The sequence below is a fragment of the Rhincodon typus genome, chromosome 26, assembly GCF_021869965.1.
Source record: "Rhincodon typus isolate 14 chromosome 26, sRhiTyp1.1, whole genome shotgun sequence".
NCBI classification, from domain to species: Eukaryota; Metazoa; Chordata; class Chondrichthyes; order Orectolobiformes; family Rhincodontidae; genus Rhincodon; species Rhincodon typus.
Genome location: NC_063357.1, coordinates 36929627 through 36954397, shown reverse-complemented (window position 1 = coordinate 36954397; position 24771 = coordinate 36929627). Strand labels below are relative to the sequence as shown.

The window sequence follows — 24771 nt, the reverse complement described above, 5'->3', positions numbered from 1 at the left end:
ATCCATATGCAGCGTAACCTAGCAAATATCAGGTTTGGTTTGAGAATTAGTAAGTAACACAATTGCCAGGTAATGCCCAACAAAAGAGAATCTAACCATCATCCTTTGGTGTTCAAAGGCATTACCATTGCTGAGTCCCCTATCATCAACATTCTGGGGGTTACCATTGACCAGAAACCCAAATGGACTTGCCAAATAAATATTATGGCTACAAGGGCAGTCAGAGGCAAGGAATGCTGGAATGAGAGCTCCCCTCTTGACTCCCCAAAGCCTGTCTGTCTATGAGGTACAAGTTAGGAATGTGATGGAGTTCTGCTCCCTAACCTGGATGAGTGCCTTTAACAACACTTAAGAAGCTTGACACCATCTAGGACAAAGCAGCCTGCTTGATTGTTGCCTCATCCATAAACATTCAGTCCCTTCATCACTGAAACACAATGGAAGCACTCTTCAAGATGCACTCTCGAAATCCACTGCAGAAAATCGCTGGTACCTGCACAATTCTGTGTCAAAATCCTGGAGCTCTCCTCCTAACAGCACTGTGGCTAGATCTACTTCTCTGATCCCCAACAATTCTGCCTCCCCCACCCATTTCAGTAGCTCAAGAAGGCAGCTCACCACCAACTTCTTGTGGACGATAAATTCTGGCTTAGGCAGTGATGCCCAAATTTCATGAATAAATATAACAAAAATTGTTTTGCATAAAAACTGTATAAAACTGCATTTGCTGCATAAAAAATGCAGCTGATCTACTCACCTGTGCTATCCTCCTGTCTCTGTACTCACTAACATGTGGCATTCGGAGTAGTCTAGAGACTATGTCCTTTTGAAAACTTGCTTTTTAAATTTCTTTGTGAGGTCCTTAAAATCTGCCTGCAGGACCGCATCCCTCTTTCGACCCTTGTTGTTGGTCGTGATAAGAAGTGTGACCCCTAGCTATTCATGTTTACCCTTCATCGCGCCTGTTGTGTATTTGGTAAGTATGGTGGACTGCTACTTTAAGAGTCTGATTACATGACAGTATGGCGATGTCATCGGCCATTTTGGGTGGGAGATGGCTCAGTCTATGTTTGCTGCCTGCACAGTGAACACCTCAACCATAAAGCCCCTGCTGTTGAACACTTTTGACGCTCTGCTCCTTCTTAGAACGTAACATAAGAAGAAAAAGACAACTGGGATAAAAACTGCCTTGAGATCTATTGGATGAATCCAGTGATTTGAAAAATTAAAACAGAATTGTGGTCCTCTGGGCCGGCCTTGGAGGCACTTCAGTTTTAGAAAAAAGGAAAGAAATTAAAAGACACCTTCGCTACACCGAAGCTGTTACAGTCAGTAAGAAAATTTAAAAAAAAGAAATTGATCCCAAGGAGGAGGTGAATGGTACTGAACAAATGGCCACATGCACGCCCTGAAGAATGACTGTGCATATTGAGTGTTCTCCATTGGAGGGAAACGATTTGAGCTAGGAATGAAAGACACAGGATGCATTGGGAATACCTCGTTTTGAATGGGAAGCAGCAAAGTAGTGCTCAAATTTTTGTGGTACACCGTGCCAAGCAGCCCTCCCCTCTCATTTAGAAAAAAGGGGTGGGAAGTTTTGGCTCTATGGGACTGTATGATGGAAATACAGTTAGAACTCTACACAAATTTCTTTATTTTCTTCAAGCTAACAAAATTGAAGCAGATATAGTTGCCCCAGAGTAATTTGGGGAGGGAGAAGGAATTAACACTCCTGAGGAGTCTGGTACAACCAGAGAAGCTAAGTTCCAAAAATTATGAAGAAATATTAGGGATGCTGCATAACTATTTTTCATTAAAACCCATTGGCATTTGCTGAAAGGTTCAGATTCCACATATGAAACCAACATGATGGTGAATGTTACCTCCAAGATCATAGTAATTATAAAGAAGCTAGTAGAACTTAGCAAATTTGAAGACGACTTGAAAGATGCTATCAGGGACAGTGTGATGTGTGGTTTAAGATGTGAAAAAATCCAGAAGAAGTTACTGATGGAAAGGGTCCTGGACTTAAAGAAAGCATTAGAAATAGCAGTCTCGATGGAACTAGCAACCCAAGAAAGCTCAACACCTAAGCTTGAGTATGACAATCCACAAAATGGTGGCTAAGAGACAAGACTCAAAACTGCCATTGCTGTGGATAAACAAGTCATGCAGCAGCAAATTACTGGTATAAAGAAGCTGTATGCAGAAACTGAAGCAAAAAAGGGCAGATTAAATAGGTGTGTTTGTAGAAGAAGCACAAACAATGTATACAGAAAGTACAGAAATGGAAGAATATCTACATGGTTAAAAAAAGGGCTTGAGAAAAGCCCAGACTCTCAGTCCAAAGAGAAGCTGTTATTAATGATACTGGCTATTGCTGGTGACACTAACAAATACTGGGTCACTCCCTTACTGAATGGCAAACTGTAAGAATGCAAGTGGACACTAGAGTGGCGGTTTCATTGATAACTGAAAGTGTGTATCAAAAGCAAATCCTCAAAAATTATACTAATAACATACAAAGTTGAAGTCTTTAAGGGATTATATCAATGTGAATGTACGGTTATATGGTCAGTCTGAAGGTTTGTCCTTACACATTGTCAAAGGAAATCTTCCAGTTTTTATGGGAAGAAACTCAACTGGGCTGAAGCAAATCACTTGTCAGATTCTGAGATTGATGTGTCATGAATTCTAAAGAAACATGCTTTGTTTTTAATGGGGATCTGGGAAGCATGGAAAAGATCTCTGTCAAGTTGAAAATGAAGGATAGGAATCAAGCAAAATGTTGCGAGGCTAGATCAGTGCCTCATGTATTCAGAGCAAAGGTCAAGGCAAAAGTGGGGACACTGGTCAAGACAGGAGTCCTTGAACCTGTAAATGAGAGTGATTGAGCCACACCTATCAAACTAATGATGATGGCAGATTGATTGGTACACATTTTAAGGTCACTATTAATCCTGTACTGTGTGCTGAGCAGAAACCCTTGCTTTCAATCAATTACCTATTTGCTGGATGAGCTGGAGGTCAGCTTTTCAATAAAATTGACCTTTTCAACTTGTCTTCAGATGAATGTAGATCGTGAGTCACAGAAATACTTGATGATTATAACACATAAAAAACTATTCAAATACAAGAGACTTCCATTCGAAATCACATCTGCACTTGCATTATTCCAACGTGCCATGGATTAGATTTTAAGTCAATTGAAAGGAGTCTCATGTTTCCTCAATGATATTTTAGTCATGGGGAGAAATGAAAAAAAAAAGCTTCTCCATAATTTTGATGTTACTCTTCAGAGACTTGAAGCTTAAGACCTAAAAGTGAGGAAAAACAAATATGAATTTTTAATATCTTCCATTGACTATTTGGGTCATGTCATTGATGCTAAGGGACTACATAAGTCACCTTCAAAACTAAAAGCCATAACTGAGGCACCAGCATCTAAAAATGACAATCAACTATGATCATTTTTGGGCTTGCTAAGTTACTACGGCAGGTTTGTCCCACGTCTTGCAACCATTCTCAAGTTGTTGTGTCTAAACAATATTTGGAAATGGGAAGAACAGTGTGAAAGAGCTTTTACACTAACCAAAGAGACTACATTAAAGTCAGAAGTCCTGACCCATTTTTACCCAAAGTTACCTTTGCATCTAGCATGCAATGCATTTTCGTATGGAGTGGGAGCAGTCATTTCTCACATATTAACCAATGATGAAGAGAAGCCAACAGCTTTTGCATCATGTGCAATTTTCTCATGAGGCATTAAACTGAGGCCCAATCTACCCTCTTAGAAGGATGTAAAAGTTCCCATGACATTACTTTGAAGAACAGTCGGGGAGTTGTCACTGGTATCCTGGCCAAATTTTACCCCTCAATCAATATCTTGAAAAAGATTATGTGGTGAGCTTCACATTGCTATTTTGGGATCCCTGCTGAGATCAATTTGACTGCCAAATTTTGTCCATTATAACAACAACCACAATTCAAAAAGTATTTGATGAGGTACAAAATGCTTTGGGATGTTATGTGGTCATAAAAAGGCGCTGTACAATTGCAGGTATTTTAAAAAATGTGTTTTACGCAATTCTGATAGATTATGTAAGCAGCAGGAGAAAGAACCCACTGATATAAAATAGACATTGCTAGCTTGTGAGTCAGTGGTTCCTGTAAATGATGTGACCAGCAGCTTGTGCTTCTGCTAGTCGTGGTTTGCTCTCACCTCAAGGCTGCGTGAAGGATCTGTTTTACTTGCATTTGGTCTTCATGTGTTGGAAGGGCTGTATAGTTCCTGCTCTGTTTTTTCCACTGGTCATGTGTCAAGTGAGGCCATCAGACCTTGTGATCATTTTACCTCAGAATGGGAGATGAATCAGCATTCTTTACAACTACAACAAGTAGGTATATTTACGTAGAGCCTTTTAAATAGTAGAACGCCCCCAGGATGCTCTACAGGAATGTGATGAAACAAAACTTGACGATAAACCACAGGGAAGGTGACCACAATCCTGTTCACAGAGAGAGAGGTTCTGAGCAGCCAGATAAATTGAAAACTGTGGCCTAAATTTTGGCAGAGACACAAGGGGTTTCTGAGTTAACCAAAATGGCAACGGAGGTATTCTGAAACGGGTGAGGGACCAGCAGGAGGTCACTGGACACGTTGGAACTAATGACATAGGAAGAGAAAAGGAGGAAATTCTGAGGAGAGAATATAGGATGTTAGGCAGGAATTTAAAAAGTAGGTCCTCGAGGGTAGTAATATCTGGATTACTCCCAGTGCCACGAGCTAGTGAGGGTAGGAATAGGAGGATAGAGCAGATGAATGTGGAGCTGGTACAGGGGAGAAGGATTCACATTTTTGGATCATTGGAATGTCTTCTGGGGTAGAAGTGACCTGTATAAGAGGGACGGATTACACCTGAATTGGAAGGGGACTAATATACTGGCGGGGAGATTTGCTAGAGCTGCTCAGGAGGATTTAAACTGGTGAGGGGGGGTGGTGTACAAAGAGAGGGTGAGAAAAGAGATCAGTCTGAGGCTGGTACAGTTGTGAAGAGGAGAAAGTCAAATAGTCAAGGCAGGCAGGAACAAAGCAAAGAACAAGATAGGACTGATAAATTAAACTGCATTTATTTCAATGCAAGAGGCCGAACAGGTAAGGCAGATGAACTCAGGGCCTTGGTTATGAACATGGGACTGGGATATTATAGCAATTACACAGACGTGGCTTAGGAATGGGTAGGACTGGCAGCTCAATGTTCCAGGATATAGATGCTATAGGAAGGGTAGAAAGAGGTGGGGGATGTCGCATTAGAGGAGGGGGAATGGCGTTTTTGATTAGGGATAACATTATGGCTGTACTTAGGAAGGATATTCCTGGGCGTATGTTCAGGGAAGTTATTTGGGTGGAACTGAAATAAGAAAGGGATGATCACCTTATTGGGATTGTGCTATAGGCCCCCTGAATAGTCAGCAGGAAATTGAGAAACAAAATTGTCAGGCGATTTCATGTATCTGTAAGAATAATAGGGCGGTTATGGTAGGGGATTTTAACTTTCCAAACATAGACTGGGACTGCCATAGTGTTAAGGGCTTGGATGGAGAGGAATTTGTTAAGTATGTATAAGAAAATTTTCTGATTCAGTATGTGGATGTACTTGCTAGAGAAGGTGCAGAACTTGACACACTCTTGGGAAATAAGGCAGAGCAGGTGACTGAGGTGTCAGTGGGGGAGCACTTTGGGGCCAGTGACCATAATTCTATTAGGTCAAAAATCACACGATGCCAGGTTATGGTCCAACAGGTTTATTTGAAGACACAAGCTTTCTAAGTCTCTGAAGTGGGTCTAGACCCTTCTTCAGAAATGGTGTTGTGTGATTTTTGACCTTGTGCACCCCAGTCCAACACCAGCAACTCCACATCATAATTGTATTAGTTTTAAAATAGTGATGGAAAAGGATAGACAGGATCTAAAAGGTGAATTTCTAAGTTGAAGGAAGACCAATTTTGACAGTATTGGGCAAGAACTTTCAAAAGTTGATTGGGAGCAGATGTACACAGGTAAAGGGACGGTTGGAAAATGGGAAGTCTTCAAAAATGAGATAGAGTCCAGAGACAGTATGTTCCCATCAGGGTGAAGGGCAAGGCTGGTAGATGCAGGGAATGCTGGATGACTAGAGAAATTGGGGTTTTGGTTAAGAATAAGAAAGAAGCATATGTCAGGTATAGACAGTAGAGATCGAGTGAATCCCTAGAAGAGTATAAAGGCAGTAGGAGTATACTTAAGAAGGAGATCAAGAGGGCAAAAAGGGACATGAAATAGCTTTGGCAAATAGGGTTAAGGAGAATCCAAAGGGATTCTACAAAGATATTAAGGACAAAAGGGTAACTAGGGAGAGAACAGGGTCCCTTAAAGATCAGCAAGGCCACCTGTGTGTCGAACCACAAGAGATGGGGGAGACGCTGCATGAATATTTTGCATTTGTATTTACTGTGGAGAAGGATATGGAAGATAGAGAATGTGAGGAAATAAATAGTGACATGTTGCAAAATGTCCATGTTACAGAGGAGGAGGTGCTGGACATCTTAAATTGCATAAAGGTGGATAATTCCCCAGGACCTGATCAGATGTACCCTAGAACTCTGTGGGAAGCTAGGGAAGTGATTGCTGGGCCCTTTGCTGAGATATTTGTATCATCGATAGCCACGGGTGAGGTGTCGGAAGACTGGAGGGTGGCTAACGTGGTGCCACTATTTAAGAAAGGTGGTAAGGAAAAGCCAGGGAACTGTAGACCAGTGAGCCTGACATCGGTGGTGGACAAGTTGTTGGAAGGAATCCTGACGGACAGCATTTACATGTATTTGGAAAGGGAAGGTCTGGTTAGGGATAGTCAACATGGCTTTATGCGTGGGAAAATGTGTCTCACTAACTTACTTGAGTTTTTTGAAGAAGCAACAAAGAAGACTGATGAGGGTAGAGCGGTGGACATGATCTGTATGGACTTCAGTAAGGCGTTTGACGACGTTCCTCACAGTAGACTGGATAGCAAGGTTAGATCACAGAGAATAGAGTGAGAACCAGGTTTTTGGACATGGAGCTGACTTGAAGGTAGAAGACAGAGGGTGGTGGTGGAGGGTTGCTTTTCAAACTGGAGGCCTGTGACCAGCAATGTGCCCAAGGATCAGTGCTGGGTATGCTGCTTTTTGTCATTTATATAAATGATTTGGATGTGAATATAGGAGGTATGATTAGTCAGATGGCAGATGACACCAAAATTGGAGGTTTAGTGCACAGTGAAAAAGGTTACCTCAGAGTACAAGGTGATCTTGATCAAATGGGCCAATGGGCCGAGAAGTGGCAGATGGAGTTAAATTTAGATAAATGTGAGGTGCATTTTGGAAAGGCAAATCAAGGCAGGACTTATACGCTTAATGGTAAGATCCTGGGGAGTTTTGCTGAACAAAGAGACCTTGGGGTGCAGGTTCATAGATCCTTGAAAGTGGAGTTGCAGGTAGACAGGGTAGTGCAGGCAGCGTTTGGTCTTGCTTGCCTTTATTGGTCAGTGCATTGAGTATAGGAGTTGGGAGGTCATGTTGCAGCTGTGTAGGACATTGGTTAGGCCATTATTGGAATACTGAGTGCTATTCTGGTCTCCCTGCTACAGGAAGGATGTTGTGAAACTTGAGAGGGTTCAGAAAAGATTTACAACGATGTTGCCGAGGTTTGAGCTGTCGGGAGAGGCTGGGACTATTCTCCCTGGTGACCTTATAGAGTTTCATAAAATCATGGGGTACATGGATAGGGTAAATAGACAAGGTGTTTTCTGTGGGATGGGGGTAGGACCCAAAACTAGAGGGCATAGGTTTAAGGTGAGAGGGGAAAGATTTAAGAGGGACCTAAGGGCAACTTTTTCACGCAGATGGTGGTGTGTGTATGGAAATGTGCTGCCAGAGGAAGTGTTTGAAGGTGGTACAATTACAACATTTTAAAGGCATCTGGATGGGTATATGAATGGGAAGGGTTTAGAGGGATATATGGGCCAATACTGGCAAATGGGACTAGATTTATGTAGGATACCTGGTCAACATGGATGTTGGATCGAAGGGTATGTTTCTGTGCTGTGTATCTCTCTGACTCTATGAGCTCTGATTCTGGAAACATGCCCCCACCCCCCCTGAATACGGCACACAATACTTGTCAGCGAGGGCTTGGGCGTGGGTTGTGGTTTGCTCATGCAATAACCTTTAGCTAAATACAGTTTTCATTTGTGTGCTGTCCAAATCACAGCCTGCGAGCTTTAGATTTTTGAGAAAAAGGTTTCATGCTGCCACAGTTGTTTGGAGAGGTAGAGTATTCTTTCGTGGATATGTCAGGTGTCCCTTTGGGAGAGGTATGGAGCCGTTTGGGATTGTTAAGAACATAAATGAAAGTGCATAAAATGTGGGTAAGCTTTGAGTAACCATTAGCCTTTAAAGCATTTAAATCTTCTGTCCTTTAAATTAAAGAGGTCTGAGGTCAAAAAAAAAATGTAATTTCAAGCTGTGGATATAAGCCTCACTATGTGCCCGGTGTTTTCAGCTCTTAGTCCAGGGAAATCTAATCTCCTTAGAATAGTTAATCCTCCAATTTGTTTTGTATTACATGGCCTTCATTTATATAAAAGGAGAACCACATCTCCAGGGGACATTGCTGACACCAGAACCAAGTCAACAATTCATGTACTACGTCTGGAAGTCCTTAAGTCCTCTGCTCATCCAAAACCTGTACTTTAAACTTGACTCTTAATTAATCATCTGAGCACACTGCACTGTGGGAAGCCTCACAAATACACAATCCTTTTTTTTTATTCATTAACGGGATGAGGGCATCACTGGCTAGGCAGCATTTATTTTCCATTCCTAATTGCCCAGAGGGCAGTTCAGAGTCAACCAGATTGCTGTGGGTCTAGTGTCACATGTAGGCCAGACCAAGTAAGGATGGCAGTTTCTTTCCCTAAAGGATGTTAGTGAACCAGATGGGCTTTTCCTGACAATTGACAATGGATTCATAGTCATCATTAGATTCTTAATTCCAGATATTTTGTTGAATTCAAATTCCGCCGTGGTGGGATTTGAACCTGGGTCCCCAGAATGTTATCTGGGTCTTTGGATTAACAGTCCAGCAATAATACCACTAGGCCATTACCTCCTCACTTGTTATTGTTACACAATAGAAGATAACTGTATTTAATCAGAGTTCAAATCCACATTAAACAAAACTTATCCTCCACGGATGACTAGTTCCCATTATTAATATATTCCATTCAGCCCCATGTAATCCTTTATTAACATGACTATCACCTGTTCCATTGGATTTCAAATTTTATTTAATGTAACATTTTTTGCTGTACTGAATCTCCAATGTTTACATGAATATTTCACTCTTGTCTTAAAATAATAACCTTTTCCAAGTAAAGCACAGCCACTGCTGTATGGGTTCCTTCTCAACAAGCAGGTTGCTCAAGCCAACAATGTAAGCTAGATTGTAAACAAGCTATGCTGTCATCATTGCTTCTTTAACGCACAAAGCCGTACTTCCGCAGGCAATTGTTTCAAAGTTACTTCCTGAGGACAGTATGTGAATAATAGGTGAAAACTGATAGCTTAAGACCGTAAAGATATTGGAGCAGATTTAGGACATTCAGCCCGTCTGGTGTGCTTCACCTTTCGATCATAGCTGATATGTTTCTTAACCCCATTCTCCTGCCTTTACCGTAACACTTGATCCTGTTACTAATCAATAATCTATCCATTTCTGTCTTAAATATCAATGACTTGGCCCCCGCAACACTCTGTGGCAATGAGTTCCACAGATTCACCACCCTCTGGCTGAAGAAATTCCTCCTCATCTCAGTAAAATTCCTCCTCATCTCAGTCCTCCTTTCACAGTTACATTTGTTTTCTTAAAACTATTCCAGCCTCTTCCCTGGAATCATTCCCAAAAGCCACCAATCTATGGCGTCTTCCCCCCCACCCCCCGCCGGGTCCCTCCCATATGCCCGCCCTCTCTCTCTCTCTCTGTTTCTCCTTTTGGTTTTCAACCTCTTGAAAATTTCTTCTCAAAAGCCACCTTTTCAACCCAGAATTTTGGTCACTTCTGTAACTTTTTGCACCAGACTTATTGATTTAGTTATCACAATTAGCTGTCTTGCCTCCCACCATCACCAGACCCCCACAAATGCAGAAACACACAGACACAGACACACACCCCACCATTGAAATGCTTTAAGATGTTTTCATTCATTCTTAAAGTAGGACAGCACCAAATGAGCCCATTTGTACTGAATGTACATTTTGTTAGTTATTACATGTCTCCATGAACATACAATTGAGCTGATATTGAGGTTCTGGATGAGATTGCAAACTGAGACTGTCATCCTTTTGGAATATAAGTAAGGAACTCTTTCTGATATCTTGGTTTGAATTCTTTCTTCAACCTATACCAATAACAGTGATTTAACTCATGTTTCACCTCATTGGGGTTTATGGGATTGTGCTATGTACAAAACAGATCCCATTGTTACCCTTACAATAAGATCATGGTATAATTCAATCTCTGAAATTTCTTAAATATGTTTGAGGGGAGTGATGGTGTCCTTTATGAAGTCTTTTTTCCTGTGAGCAACTTGTGATGAGTTGGAAGAACTTGTTTAATTTATGCTTGAGCATCATCTTTGTAGACAGTAACACTGATGCAAACAAGAAATACTCAGCTCAGTTCTTTGTCTGTTTTCAGGACAGGAAGCAGTGATCCATACTGCATTGTACGAATCGACAATGAGACAATTATCAGGTAAGGAATTTGTTTTTGCTTTGTAGGAAGGCTAACTGTAAAGATCTATTCTTTGCATTGTCTTTCTGTCCCCATTTGTCTGGCGGTTTTTGCCCTCTTGGACAAACGATAGTGACATGGTGCACTCTGGTTCTACGGAGACCACATGTGGGTCACCTATTCTGTCTGCTAGCTTTGATCACAGTTGTGGGTTATTGGGACAAAGGAGAGATCATCAGGTCTGAGATCAACACTGAGACAATGTAACTTTCATATTCCAGCAGGGTACACGTACCTGGGCAGGAATTAGTGCTGGGGCACTTGGCTGAGTTTACTCTGTTCAGTATCTCACGCACACGCACAGACACACACACACACACAGACACACACATGCATGGACACACACGCACGGACACACAATTAAAGATGCACTTATGGATGGCAGGGTCAGGTGTTACCAATACTGCCTTGGCCCCTGTCACTGCCCCCTCCTGACATTGAAGCTCGGATCAGCTGCTGCCTGTCCTTTAAACAGCTAATTCATCATCCCGTTTCATTTATTTCGTGTCATTTTGTTTCATTATTTAATTTATTGAATCTAGACTTGTGTCCTTTGTAACAATGTGTGTTAGGAATGCACATAAACATAAAAGGAGGCACATGTAAGTTATAATCATCTTCAAAGCTTACATTACAGCCTTGAAACTATTCTTTGGCTTGTGTTACTGTTTATAATATTTGATTCCAATCTGAGAAGCTCGGCGCTGCCTAGGATTGTGTGTTTACACAGCGTGAGCACAATCTGCCTGTAGTACAGGCTGGAGGTCAAGATGTCTTTTGCTGAGTTTACTCATTGCCCCTTTTGGATAACTGTGAAAATTATAGATACCTAAGTGACTGGCATCTTTTCCAGTTGTCCCCATGTTCACATTGGTAATTTTATGTGCTGTAAAAATACTCCCAACAATTTTTTGTAGAATAAACCGAGATATTGATCAGCACCAAAACAGTTGCAACAGCGCTAACTAAGGTTGGAATTGGAAATAACAATGGAGCTGATGTTACAACTTCAGTAGGTGCACGGTCGAACCTGTTCAAAGCAACACTGTAGGGCAATGGACAGTGGTGTTTGCATGTGTTCTGGGTTCCTGTGAGATTGGGGCTGTGTATATCTGTTGAGTTGTGTGGGGTTTGCTGTGCATGTATATTTGGACCTGCACCGTGAAGTGTTGATTTGATTTGATTTATTATTGTCATATGTACCCAGGTACAGTGAAAAGTTTTGTTTTGTATGCAGTACAGGCAGATTATACACAAAGTGCATTAGGGTAATAGAACAAAGTGAGGAATACAGTGCTACGGCTGCAGAGAAGGTGCACAGAGCGAGATAACATTAAATTTGAAATCAGAGATGTCCTTCGAGAAGTCTGATGACAGCAGGGAAGAAGCTGTTCTTGAATCTGTTGGTACATGTGTTTAAACTTTTGTATCTTCTGCCCAACGGAAGAAATTGGAAGAGATTTATAACTTGGATAGGAGGGGGCTTTTGATTATGTTGTTGCTTTCCCGAGGCAGCGGGAAGTATAGAGGAGTCAATGGATGGAATGTTGGCTTGGTGACGGCCTGGGCTGTGTTCATAGCTGCCTGTAGTTTCTTGCGGTCATGGACATAGCAGTTGCCATACCTGGCTGTGTTGCATCAGAATGGAAACAGGCTGAAGGGATTACATGGGGTTGTTGGTGAGAATTCAAACCTATTACTGACTCAGACAAAAAGGAATTCATTAATAACTTACCAGTCACTGCCATTTTCAGATACAGATACAGTATATACTTTGAGCATCTCAAAGTCTGATGGTAGGTTTTGTTGCGATGTAAGTGGTTTGGCACTACTGTTTTTTGTAGAGTCCACTTTCGGGTGTATCTATGATAGTGGTTTCACTTCTCACAGCAATTCTGTTGAGAAGAAATGGTATAGAATCCAGAGCAAATGAGGAGTGTGTAGAATACAGAATGATGGAGATTCTAACTACAGTGTGCTGTAGTGGTGGCTTGCAACTTGGAGTCCCTACTGAACGGAGTTACTAATTGTTAGGGTCTAGGCCTGAAACGTCAGCTTTCCTGCTTCTCTGATGCTGCTTGGCCTGCTGTGTTCATCCAGCTCTACACTTTGTTATCCTAAATACAGAAATACTAGTTTTGGGATCGCTGCATCCTCTCACATCTTTTAGAATTGATACCTTGAAGCAATATCTGTCATGGCAGTGAATTCTCAGTGACTCATGTCTGGGCAACCGACTAACCTAACTTTACTGAGGAACTGCATTGAATCAATTCATATTCTGTTCAGTCATTACCGGGAGCAAATCTCATCCTTTATCCTTGAAAGATTGATGCTTCTAACATTCAAGAAATGCACAGCACTGGCTGTACAATCCAAGGAACTGAGAGCATTACTTGTACTGTGAAAATGTGCTCCTGGCAATTGAATGATGTGATGGTGGTTTACAGTCACTGTGGCCTCTGAATGTGCCATAGGGACAGTATGTTTACTTAACGGATTAGACCCAATTGGGTAGCTTTTAATCTCTGGTGGAGTTATGTACACACAGAATGGATACTGTCGATCTAAATGGCTGACCTTTTAATCCATTCATGTGCCTCCTCAAAATGTTATTTAATACAAACATTCAGCTGCTTCAAATCGAGTTTATTACCTTTCCCCAAACAAATGCAGAAAAGTTCTGAAAATGGACTAGATTGGAGAATGTTTTACTCCCCACACAGTCACCGTGCACTTTGACTGGTTTCACAATCTCATTCAGTCTGATTTCATACTCTTTACATGCTCTTTAAGGTTGATCACATAACACACTCCAGCCATTTAATCTACTCTTAAATTGAGAAATGATATTGTGTGAACTAAATTCCTAAATCACTCATTACATCTTCAAAACATTTGAAAGGCAAGGCAAACAAGCCTTATAGCTGGACATGAGGCTCCTTTGTCTCAGTCAGTTTTTAATATGTACAACATTTCAAAACACTTCTTGCTGCAGCTAGATTTCAAGTTGCACTTCTAATTTGTGCTTAAATGGAGTCACAATCTAACATATCTTAAACTTTCACAAGACTCTTTAAGATTGGTATATAATGGTCTGACCAATAAATATAGATGGCCTGACTGTCATTTCTGAAGATCTTCTGTAAAATAATATTTCCCTTAAATAATAGCCACCATTCCGTTCAGCTCCAAATGGCAAACACCGATGAGCCAAATACCTGAGTTGGTATTTCTCCCGTGCACACTTCACTGATGCAGCTGATGTACATTTCAGAGACCATGGGCTACATTTTCTCAGCCTTTTGGAGATGAACTGGGAATTGTGAGGGCTGGGAATCCAGTGGGAGGAAGGAGTCAGGAGGAAAGCCTAGTGTCTTCCTGGCACTGAATCATGTTGTCCAGTGGCAGGAGCCCTGGCAGCAGAGCTGCCCACTGAGTGTTGTGAGCCTTTTAAAGGCCCAATCAAGAGCCACACCTCTTCCCCAGTTGAGTTGGGACAGCAAGTTAGTCCCCGAAGCACGAATCAGCCTTTAAAGGTGCCTTGACATTGAGCTGCCATGATCCTCATGCTGCAGGTCAGCATTGGGACACCAGCCTCGTGGGAAAAGTTGAGCTTGATACTTTCAGGGACAGCCCTTCAGGATTGGTGGGCTACACTGCAATGACCCCTCAACCCAACAGTCACCAAATAATACCCCTGACCAGGCTGACAAACCACTTTGTTCAGTTCGATTCATACCTGTGCACTGCTGCCTCCTCTACTTTGCAGAAGCATTTGTCACGGTTTATTGAGTATTAGCCCAATGGACAGACAGATCAGTAAAGAGTGTAACAGTGTGTACTAGGGCTAAAACCCACACCACAGAATGGTAAAGGTTCAGAACCCATTTTCGAGCCTGGACTTCTCTCTAAACAGGATGTCTTCTCACTTGTACAGAGGAAATGAAGTTATGAAGTTACTGGTCACATTTGAATGGGAACACGTTGAAAGTGGAGAGTACTATGAGTCGGGAAGGGAACGGGGCTAGGGAAGATTTTCGGGTGAAGTGGGAGGCAAGACGAAGGCCTGGGAGCACTGGACAGATGCATAGGAGATAGTTGAGGAGCAGCGTGGGCGGAGAATGTAGAGGGCAGGAGCTGGAGCCTAGGACCACTTAGGGAAGGACATCTTTGTCAGTGCTTGGAGTGGCTGCTGTATCAGGAGGGTTGGATTCTTGGTGCAGTTAGCAAAGTCTCTTTGACCCATTATAATATCATTTGTTGTTAAATGCTATGGATCTTGATCTGTCACCCACTTTCTAACTAAGCGTTAGGCTGTGCCCTGCCTAATTTTCCCAGCCTTCAGGCTATATGTCTTAGTGCACACGTAAGTATGTTTCCTCTTCATTCCTTTGCATTTACGGAACGTCTCAAACTTCTATGGAGTCCATTCCAGGTTGCCTTCTCATCACTCGTTGAATAGCCATTGTTCCTCAGTTTGCGCCTCCTAACGTTACCTACTGAAATTGGAGATCAGCTTCACAGCTCGCTCTTCCCCCTGAGTTTGGATGGTTTGGTTGTCACGGTGATCAGAACAGCTTGGTTGCAGGCACCGCCCAGTTTTGGTGCAGTCACTGTGGATTGGAGCTCAGCAGGTTTGGAATCAGAGTCCACTATCCTGCTGGTTCTTATCTTTTTGCCATCTTCAAACCATTACAAACCATTTCTGTGTAGACCAACCTTGGCCAAATTCAATTCTACTTATTGAGGGCCTGGTGCAATGAGGATTTAATTTAGTTCCCTTTCTTAACATCACATTCCTCTGATAATGCAAAATAAAACACCTTTTATTTGAAAATGACAGTAAAAAAGCTGCCAGTTCCAATGCCTCAAAAACTAGATCAATGAGCCCTAATGAACCTGAAGGTCTCAGACTCAGTTCCAGATCCTGACTGTTTCATTGATTCATAGAATCATACAGCACAGTAACAGACACTGCGGTCCAACTCGTCCATGCCAAACATGTTTCCCAAACTAAACTAGTCCCATTTGCCTGTGTTTCGTCCATATCCCTTGAAACCTTTCCTATTCATGTACCTGTCCAAATGCCTTTTAAATATTGTATCTATCTGAATTTACCACTTCCTCTGGCAGTTCATTCCATATACGAACCACCCTCTGGGTGAAAAAGTTGCTCCTCTGGTCTCTTTAAAATCTTTCCCCTCTCGCCTTAAAATTATGCCCTCTAGATTTGAACTCCCCTACCCAAGGGAAAAGACCTTTGCTATTCACCTTATCTTGTGCCCCTCATGATTTTATAAATTCTTAGTCCATTGGTCAAGCTGCCAGCACTTAAGATCCAGGCTGACCCTTATGTGGATGAGAAACTAGAGAGCACCACGTTACTAGACATTCAGACCTTGGCTGGAGAAGAGGAAAGAGCTGCAGAGGCCTTACAACAGTTGTCAGTAGGAACTTGCTTTTTATGTATGAGGCAGGGCCCTGTAGAAAATGGTGAGTGAGCCCTTAAGGTTGCAATGGCAGTGTTTTGAGAACATGCAATATTTATTTCCATAGAACTGCAACAATATGGAAGACCCTGTCTCCATTTTGGGGAGAAGAGTACAATGTCCATCTCCCCAGTACCTTCCACTCCATTTCCTTCTATGTGATGGATGAGGATGCAATCAGGTAATTTTAATATTAATTCCTAGCTTAATGCGGATTCTTGTACTGCAATATTAAACAACAATGGTCTTGCTAACTTCGTATCTTTATCGTTTAAATTTAGCCGTGATGATGTCATTGGAAAAGTTGCTATAGCGAAGGACGTTCTTACTGCCAACCCTAAAGGTAAGCAAAGTTTTGATTTCACTGCTTCCCTGCAGACTTCTGCTTCATCTACTTTGCAAAAGCTATTGTCACTATCTATTATGGAGTAATACAAGGTGAAGTACATCAGTAAAGGGTGTGACACTATACACTAGAACGTAAACCCAGAATATTGAATGGTAAAGGCTCAGGCCCCATGTCCTGTCATTAATCCACCATCTATACTACTGCATTTCTGCCCCAAACTCCTGTGATTTGACTAAAATTGTAAATTATGTTTTGTGTTATGGACACCACGTGAATGATTGATTCATTCCTTCATTTAGTGTGACTAAACTTGCTATTACATAACATTCCAACTCAACACTCTGGGCAATGTTTATTTCAACAGTCTGACGGGGACTCAAACCCAGTCCGAGAAGTGAAAATATATGGGCAATCTGCTAAACCAGTACTTCACAAATTATTCTCCAAAACAACCCTATTTTTTAACAGTTTGAGTTAGAGTCCAAATACCAACAAAAACAGAACAGCATTAAAGCAACATAATAACATTTGGATATAATTATTAAAGTTTGTCAGTTGTGGGTCAGCATATACTATAAGCTATAAATATGTGAATTTGTGATGAAAACCCTCAGCCTTTTACGATAAGTCTGCTGCTAGAAGCTGGATCCACATCTGCCTCCATCAACTCTTGGGAGAAGCCACTGCAGGATGTATATTTACATAGATAAGTTACGTCATGGCATGCCTGATCAGAACATGGTTGTTTGTGTTGTAGTTGGTTACTGCTGGGACAATACAAGGGAGCCAGGGATTAACATCATGTTATTTCTCATGACCCAATTTGCTCTTTCTGTGATCCCAGTTGGCATTGTGACTCAGGCTTGGAAGCTGCTGCACTAATCCATTTTCTTCTAAATAGCAGTTCAGGATTTAAGATAATTTTAGGGTTTGAGGAGTCTTAGAATCATAGGATCCCGACAACACAAGGCAGTTCAGCCCATCGACTGTGCACATACTGTCCAAAAAAATCTAAGATTCCAATCCAGACCTGTGTCTTTCTGATGGCTAATCCACCTAGCCTGTACATCCCTGGATGCTATGGACAATTTAGCATGGCCAATCCACCTCACCTACACATCTTTGGATTGTGGGAGGAAACCAGGCCACTTGGAGGAAACCCACACAGACATGGGGAAAAAGTGCAAACTCCACGCAGATGGTCACCTGAGGCTGGAATTGAACCTGGGTCCCTGGTGCTGTGAGGCAGCAGTGCTAACCACACTGCCACCCCTTCTTGTGGATGGATTTTGTTTAGGAGGGATGGGGATTGGAAGGGCTAAGAAACATATATGACACCTTAAACCTTTATGGAAATATTGAAATAGTGAGCCAATCAACAAGGCAGATGACTAAAGAGCTCACATTGGAAGATGGCTCAGATGACGATGTGAAATTTACATAGTCCGTGCTGTGAATTGAAAGGACCGCATGAGCAACTACAGTGCATGTTACAGTTGAGAAATCCTCCCATTCACTAAGTTTAATGTGCTGTGCATTCTGTCTGGTTGCTGGAACCCTTAATGATAACTATGTTAAAACGAGACACAATCATTTGCTCATTCTTGCCTGATATTAGCAGGACAGTGAATAGTAGTGGGCAGGAGTCTTCCTGTCTTTTTGTAAGAATAGCTAACTTTGAAGTTGTGCCGAGTTAACTGGAAAATACTCTTTGATACTTCGAGTTGAAGTTACGTAACAGGATGCAAGTTGTATGCCTTGGCTCAAAAATGATGCATTGGCTTTAAGAAGTGAAGTTCTTGGCAGGTCCATTTGGCCTGAAGCAGTTACACAGACCTAACTTGACTACAATCCTTGGGTCAGAAGGCTGTGGTTAGTTCAAGTTCCATTCTTGGAGGTGAGCACACAATCCAGTTTAGTGTCATATTGAAGCTCGGCTGCTGTTGTGAAGGTGCTGTCTTGCAGATACAGTGGATTTGTCTGTTCCAGTGGATGTCAAAAGATTCTGACAACATTTCCCCATCCAACCAAACCTACAGCATTACTTATTCATCCATCTTTTTGTTTCTGGGATCTTGCTATGTGCAATGTAGCAGTCCATCTTACACAGATGGCCAGATGCTTTACTTCAAATGAATTCATTGTATTTTGAGGAATTTAAGAAGGTGATGACCATGATGAAGTGTGATATAAATGGGTTTTCCTCAAAATAAGACAAGGGCACTCAATAGAGTGCATTGCTTGACCATACTGTGCTAACTCAATATTATTAAAACTGCAGGTTCTTTTCCTTGAGATGTTTCTCTTTCTAGTTATGGCCCTGTAACCGCAAAACTGAAAAATGTCCATTTTCATAAAGAACTTCTTTCTCACTGAGAAAGCTTCAAGCCAATCCACTTCCAATAACCTGCTTTGAAAACTCTGATCCTATTTTGACAACTGTGACAAATTGCACCATGGTATCTAAGATAAGACATTTTAAGTAGCACAATCTGCAACAGCTTAAAAAATTAAGTCCATGTGCCCTAATTCTCAATGTTAACAAAGGCTTTAAAAAAAATCTAAGATCCCAATCCCGACCTGCATCTTTTCCAAAAGCTAACTGTTTCTTCCTTGTGCTGTACTCTTACTGCCTGCTGAGTTTTGTTGAGACCTGTTGATTAGTTTTTGAGATATACCTGATACAGACAAGGGATGCCACGTTCACTCTTCCCACATTTAGTGGCCTTGATAATAATAACACAATAACAAACAAATATGTCAACTTAGCCATGCATGAAAATAGTCAGAGGCAGGTTCAGTTCATTGAACTCCATTACTCTGCTACCCTATCTCTCCCAGCACAACATTCTGCTACATATTGAAACACCTCAGTGATTTATATTCCTGTCAAATTACTTCAAATATTTCACATATTCATTCCAACAGATCCACTTCAAATTTATCTTTCACTAATCTCTATTTTTGTTCTCTTCTCCTCAATATCCTGGCATACTTTGAAGTAATTAGGGAGATAAGTTTAATCTAGATTATTTAACATCTTGAATACTTCAGTCAGATCTTTCAATAAGCACCTTACTTCAAGACTTTATAACTTATGCTTCTGTAGTCTTTCCTTATAATTCTTCCTTTCACACTTAGACTGGTCATATTGCCCTTCCCTGTGCCCTGTACAATGGAATGTAGAATTTCAATTCATCTGTGTTTTCTGTGGTCCTAATCAGTAGCAGCACATTGAAAGAGATTTAATCCCATTAATGTTAGCAACCCAAATGTGAGCAGGAAGAGTGGGGGAGCTGAGGGAGGTTGATGTGGAGACTGACGATGGTGTAGTGGTAATGTCACTGGACTAGTAATCTAGAGACTGAAGGTAATGCTGTCGAGAAATGGGTCCCACTGCAGCAATTTGTGAAGTTTAATTTTAATTACTAAATATGGAATAAAAAGCTTTTGTTAAGAATGAGGACCATGATGAGGATCGTTGTAAAAACTCATCTGGTGTTCTTTTAGTGAGGGAGGTCTGCCATCCTTACCTGGACTGGGCCTGCATGTGACTCCAGACCCACAGCAATGTGGCTAGCTCTTACCTGCCACCTGAAAGGTTCCATCCAGCTCTTCCATTCAAGGGAAATTAGGGTTGGGCAACGAGTGCTGGACTTGCCAGCAACAAAAGAGAATAAAGAGCAAAATAATTCTGGGCAGTTTAGGAATCATCCCGTGCTGATCTGTTGTTCTCCAGTCTCTAGTCTTTTGCGTTCTTGGTCTCTCTTCTGTTCACCAAGGGTGGAATCCTCCTGGCCTCTGAGTAACCTGATGAGAAAGTTGGGAAAATCATGTGAGATGGTTAGCAGGGATCTTCTTAAAGTTGAGAGTAAAGAGAAGTCTGTAAAGACCATTCTTTTTAATTTTGTGCTTTTTAAAAACTGTGGACTGAAATGAAAAAGAGCTGTTTTAAATGACAGACCAAGAAGGATAGCGGCATGTTGTGAAATAACAAATTTAATGGCTATTGTAAACTCTATTTGTGTAGCTGTGGGTTCCAGGAATTTGCAGACGAACTGGAGCCAGGGTAAAAACCGAAAGAACTGCGGATGCTGTAAATCAGGAACAAAAACAAAGTTGGTGGAAAAGCTCAGCAGGTCTGGCAGCATCTGTGAAGGAAAAAACAGAGTTAATGTTTCGGGTCCAGTGACCCTTCTTCAGCCGAGGTGTTGTTTACAGGTGAAGCTAATTGATTTGTGGACCAGGGACCAATTATCAATGACAAATGTCCTGTGCCTGGCAACAAGGTGATTGGTTGTCAATTAGTTGAATACCTTGGGCTGTCAGCAAGACAGAGAGAAGTCAGAGCAACCACAACCGCACCCCCCAACCACCACCAACGCACCAGCCCCCACAACAACCCCACCGTGACTCTTGCAAACCAGTGGAATCATTGGGGAAAAGGAAGTTTGAGGAGAGAGCTTCAAATCAGAAGGAACCAGCTCATCAGATTATGTGAACAAAGACTATGGAGGTGTGTGTGTGTGTGTGTGTGTGTGTGTGTGTGTGTGTGTTTGGGGGAGGGGGTGTGTTTATAAGGGGTTTAGTTGTAGACTTTCCTCACAAGGTTAATCTAATTATCTGTAACAAATAGTGATTCTTGTTTAGTACAGAAACCAAGTCTGTCCTGTCAGTCAACTGGGGTCTGAAAAGCTTGGCCATTTTGTATATTTTTTTTTAGAAACTTTACCTTTTGTGACAAGTGCTGGAGTGGCAGGGTTAGATTTCCAGTGCACTATCTCCGTGATAATGTTTGGAATTGGATTGGATTTTAAACAGAGGCAGCAGATTTAGGTATGGTGTGGGTGAATAACACAGGTGAAGGAGGACACCAGGTTCTGTCCAATATATAAAAGATGGCAACGGAATCGGCAAAGGGTTTCCTGCGGGAATTTCCTGTCCCTGGTAGTCTTAAGGGAATTATCTCATGCAGGGAAGTCTTCAAATGCTTCACAGTCTTCATATTTATTCAGCAACAACAAAAGCAAACCAACAAAAAACACAAACAGAAACAGAAACTACATTTGCCTGTGGCACTTTGAAATGCCAACACATTACAGTCAATGAGTGATCACACCACCCAGCTCTTAACTACTGGAACCGGGTGTCATTTAACTCTTGTCTGGCTGGACAGTGCCTGTCAGCTGCACTCTATCATGCAGAATGTGATGGTCCTCATCTTTATCCTCAGGAGGGTGCTCCTGCTCTCCAAACTCTTCAGGGTCCATTACATCACCTTTTAGCCTGCTGTAGTTGTACAGAGCTCAGAATGCAAGGAATACGCCCCACACCCTGCCAGGCCTGCACTGGCCAATCCAAACCTCATCTTCAGGAGGCCTATTACACGCTCTGCCATGGCCCTGCTAGAAGAAGGGGCTGCGTTATATCTAGATATTTTCCATATCTGTTGAGAGTGGCATTACACACCTCTGGAGCAGGTGAGACTTGAATCCATGCCACCTGGCTCAAAGATAGGGACACTACCACTGTAACACAAGAACCCTCTTTTGTATTGTATGTACATTTGGTCTCAGTCAGGGGATTATATAATGGAGTTATCAGCCATGGTTGCAGAATGTAGCCCGCCTCTTCCAATAACTGTTCTTTCAAGGCATCTGGCCCCTCATGGAACAAGTTCTCAAGGATACAGGCATCATGCCACCCTCCCAGGATACCTGGTACAGACGTCTAAGGATGTGGCCCTGATGATCACGGATTAACTGCACGTTGATGGAATGGAACCCTTTTCTACTCAGCTGTATTATAATATGGCTCTCTCAATACAATGTGTGTACAGTCTCTTGTGACCTGCACTTGCAAGAAGCCAACTTATTTGCAAAGTGCAGGCTGCAGCACTGACCTTGTCACAGGAACATGAGATGAAGTGGTGTGATCTGGCACCAACTGCACTGGTAACAGCCTTGGTACGTTTCTCAGATATGCACTGCAAGTTCCCACACAGGGCCCCAACGTGTTCTTTGAAAGGGGCTTCAGATTATGACTCAGATTCTCCCCACAAGGGCCTGCATCATTCGTTGATGTGTCCTGCTTCAACATCACCATTTAAAGCTTATATTCATGTTCTCTCTCTTCTCCTATCTCGTCTTCCTTCTTTTTCCCTTAGCCATGCTAATACTGTGTTCCTTATTTCCCTTTCCTGACCTTTCTCTTCCTTTTTGAAATCCATCTCCAGTTTTGTCATTCTCTGTTCATGCTCCAACAGCTTTAATTATAACTGGTACCACTCAGATTAGCAACCCAGTGGCCACTGGTATTGCTGAAGATACCTGAGCATAGTCAAGTTCTCAGTGATGCTGCTCCTAATCAGCTGCTGCTTTAACTCAGAACCATGAAACTGTTGCCCAGTGTCTTCATTGCTAAATCTGGCTGCCTAATCCTATCGGGCTCACCCAGCTGTGGAAATCCTGGTCTGGCAGTTGGCATCGGAAAGTCATGTATTCAAGCCCCATGCCATAGTCTGCTGCCTAACTGTTGTATTAAGGTAGAACTCCAGTGGTGCCTTACTTCAGTTGAGATGTTGAACTGAAATCCATCTTCCCTCTCGGGTAGATGTAAAAGATTCTACAGCACAATCTGACAAAAACCCAAGAGATGTCCCTGTTAATATTTATCCCTGAATGAACATCACTGAAACAAAATAGCTGATAAGTTATTTATTATTGCTGTTAATTTCTTAGTGCATTTTGTAATTGATAGAGAACACAAAGGGGATTCTTCATGGTGAAAGACAAACTAGAATAAGCAGAATGCTCTTTGGAGGGTCGGTGTGGACTCGATGGGCCGAATGGCCTGTTTCTACACTGTAGGAATTCTATGATTCTGTGATCCAATGAATACTCAGGGTAATAGCCAGGCTCCATCATGGGTTCACACATTGAGCTTCAGGACCACATTGAGTTCCTAAGCCCACAACTGCAGGCAGCAGGACCAGTTGAGTAGTCGCCCAGGAGGAAGCCTCTAAATAGGCTGAGTGCACCATCTGGCTGGGGATGGTGTGTGGGTTCTCAATGCTGTCATCAAGAAAACCCCTGGAAGAGTTGACTGCTACTGGGGCAGCTTGAGAATCTCTCGGGCATCTCATTGGGAGGTACACTCACTGACCTGCACAGCAGGAGCCCAAATCCAGATGCTGTAAAGTTTGCCCCTCATTGGGAGTCTGAACTTCCTTCGTCACTTGCTTGTGTCCATGGCACAGATACCTGATCCTCTCCCCAGTTCCCTTTCGGAAACCTTCGCACTGATCCGAATCCGTCAGTGAATCACTGACGTGGCTTCTCCTATTTTTCTGGCTCCCTTGTCTTCATCCCTGTGTCCACAGGCCAGGAAAATCCAGCCCAGTGAGTTTCCCAGAAAAGGCCTGGTAACTGCTTGTTGTTGGAATCACTGGATTCTTTATTTTTCAATATTGTTTTTGTGGATTCTACATATATATCAATATTTATAATGCCTTTGGAAATTGGACATGATGCACATCCACATATTTGCATGTGAAATGGTTTAATAATACAAGTATTCTCAAACACTTGAGTCTATTATATGATCAAGCTAATTCATATAAATTTTATGAAATATGCTAGTTATTAATTACTGTATTTTTTGTAAAGAATATTTTTAATGAGCTTTCTCAAACGCCTACTTGATCAGTTGAAAAGAGATGATGGTCAGTGCCTTGCTATTTTTATATTTGTAGAAAGGAATTGGGTACGGTTTCAGAATACAGAATGAGCAAGAAGAGAATATAAAATAAAACAGTAAATGCTAGAAATACTTGACAGTCACGTTTGGCATCATCTGAGGGGGCAAAAAAGACAAATCTCTTCAGATACGCTAGTCCTGCTGAGTTTTTCCAGGATTTCTGTTTTGATTTCCAACCAACATCTGCTTTTCAATGGAAAAGAAAATAAAACAGACTAAAAGATGAGGGGTGTGTGTGTGTGTGTGTGTGTGTAAGAGAGAGAGAGAGAGTGTGTGTGTGTGTGTGTGTGTGTGTGTGTGTG

General features: G+C 41.9%; 1 protein-coding gene across 2 annotated transcripts in view; it reads left to right on the top strand.

Moving 5' to 3' along the window:
* rasa4 (RAS p21 protein activator 4) overlaps window positions 1–24771 on the top strand; it is a 217015-nt gene that overhangs the window by 7043 nt on the left and 185201 nt on the right. Inside the window, exons 2-4 of one of the 2 annotated variants that reach the window (XM_048612760.1) lie at window positions 10775–10831; window positions 16430–16543; window positions 16644–16705. In XM_048612760.1, the coding sequence (XP_048468717.1) occupies window positions 10775–10831; window positions 16430–16543; window positions 16644–16705 (233 nt within the window). Of the gene's footprint in view, window positions 1–10774; window positions 10832–16429; window positions 16544–16643; window positions 16706–21124; window positions 21228–24771 lie in introns of those variants that run through there. The other variant, XM_048612761.1, reaches the window with a different exon arrangement.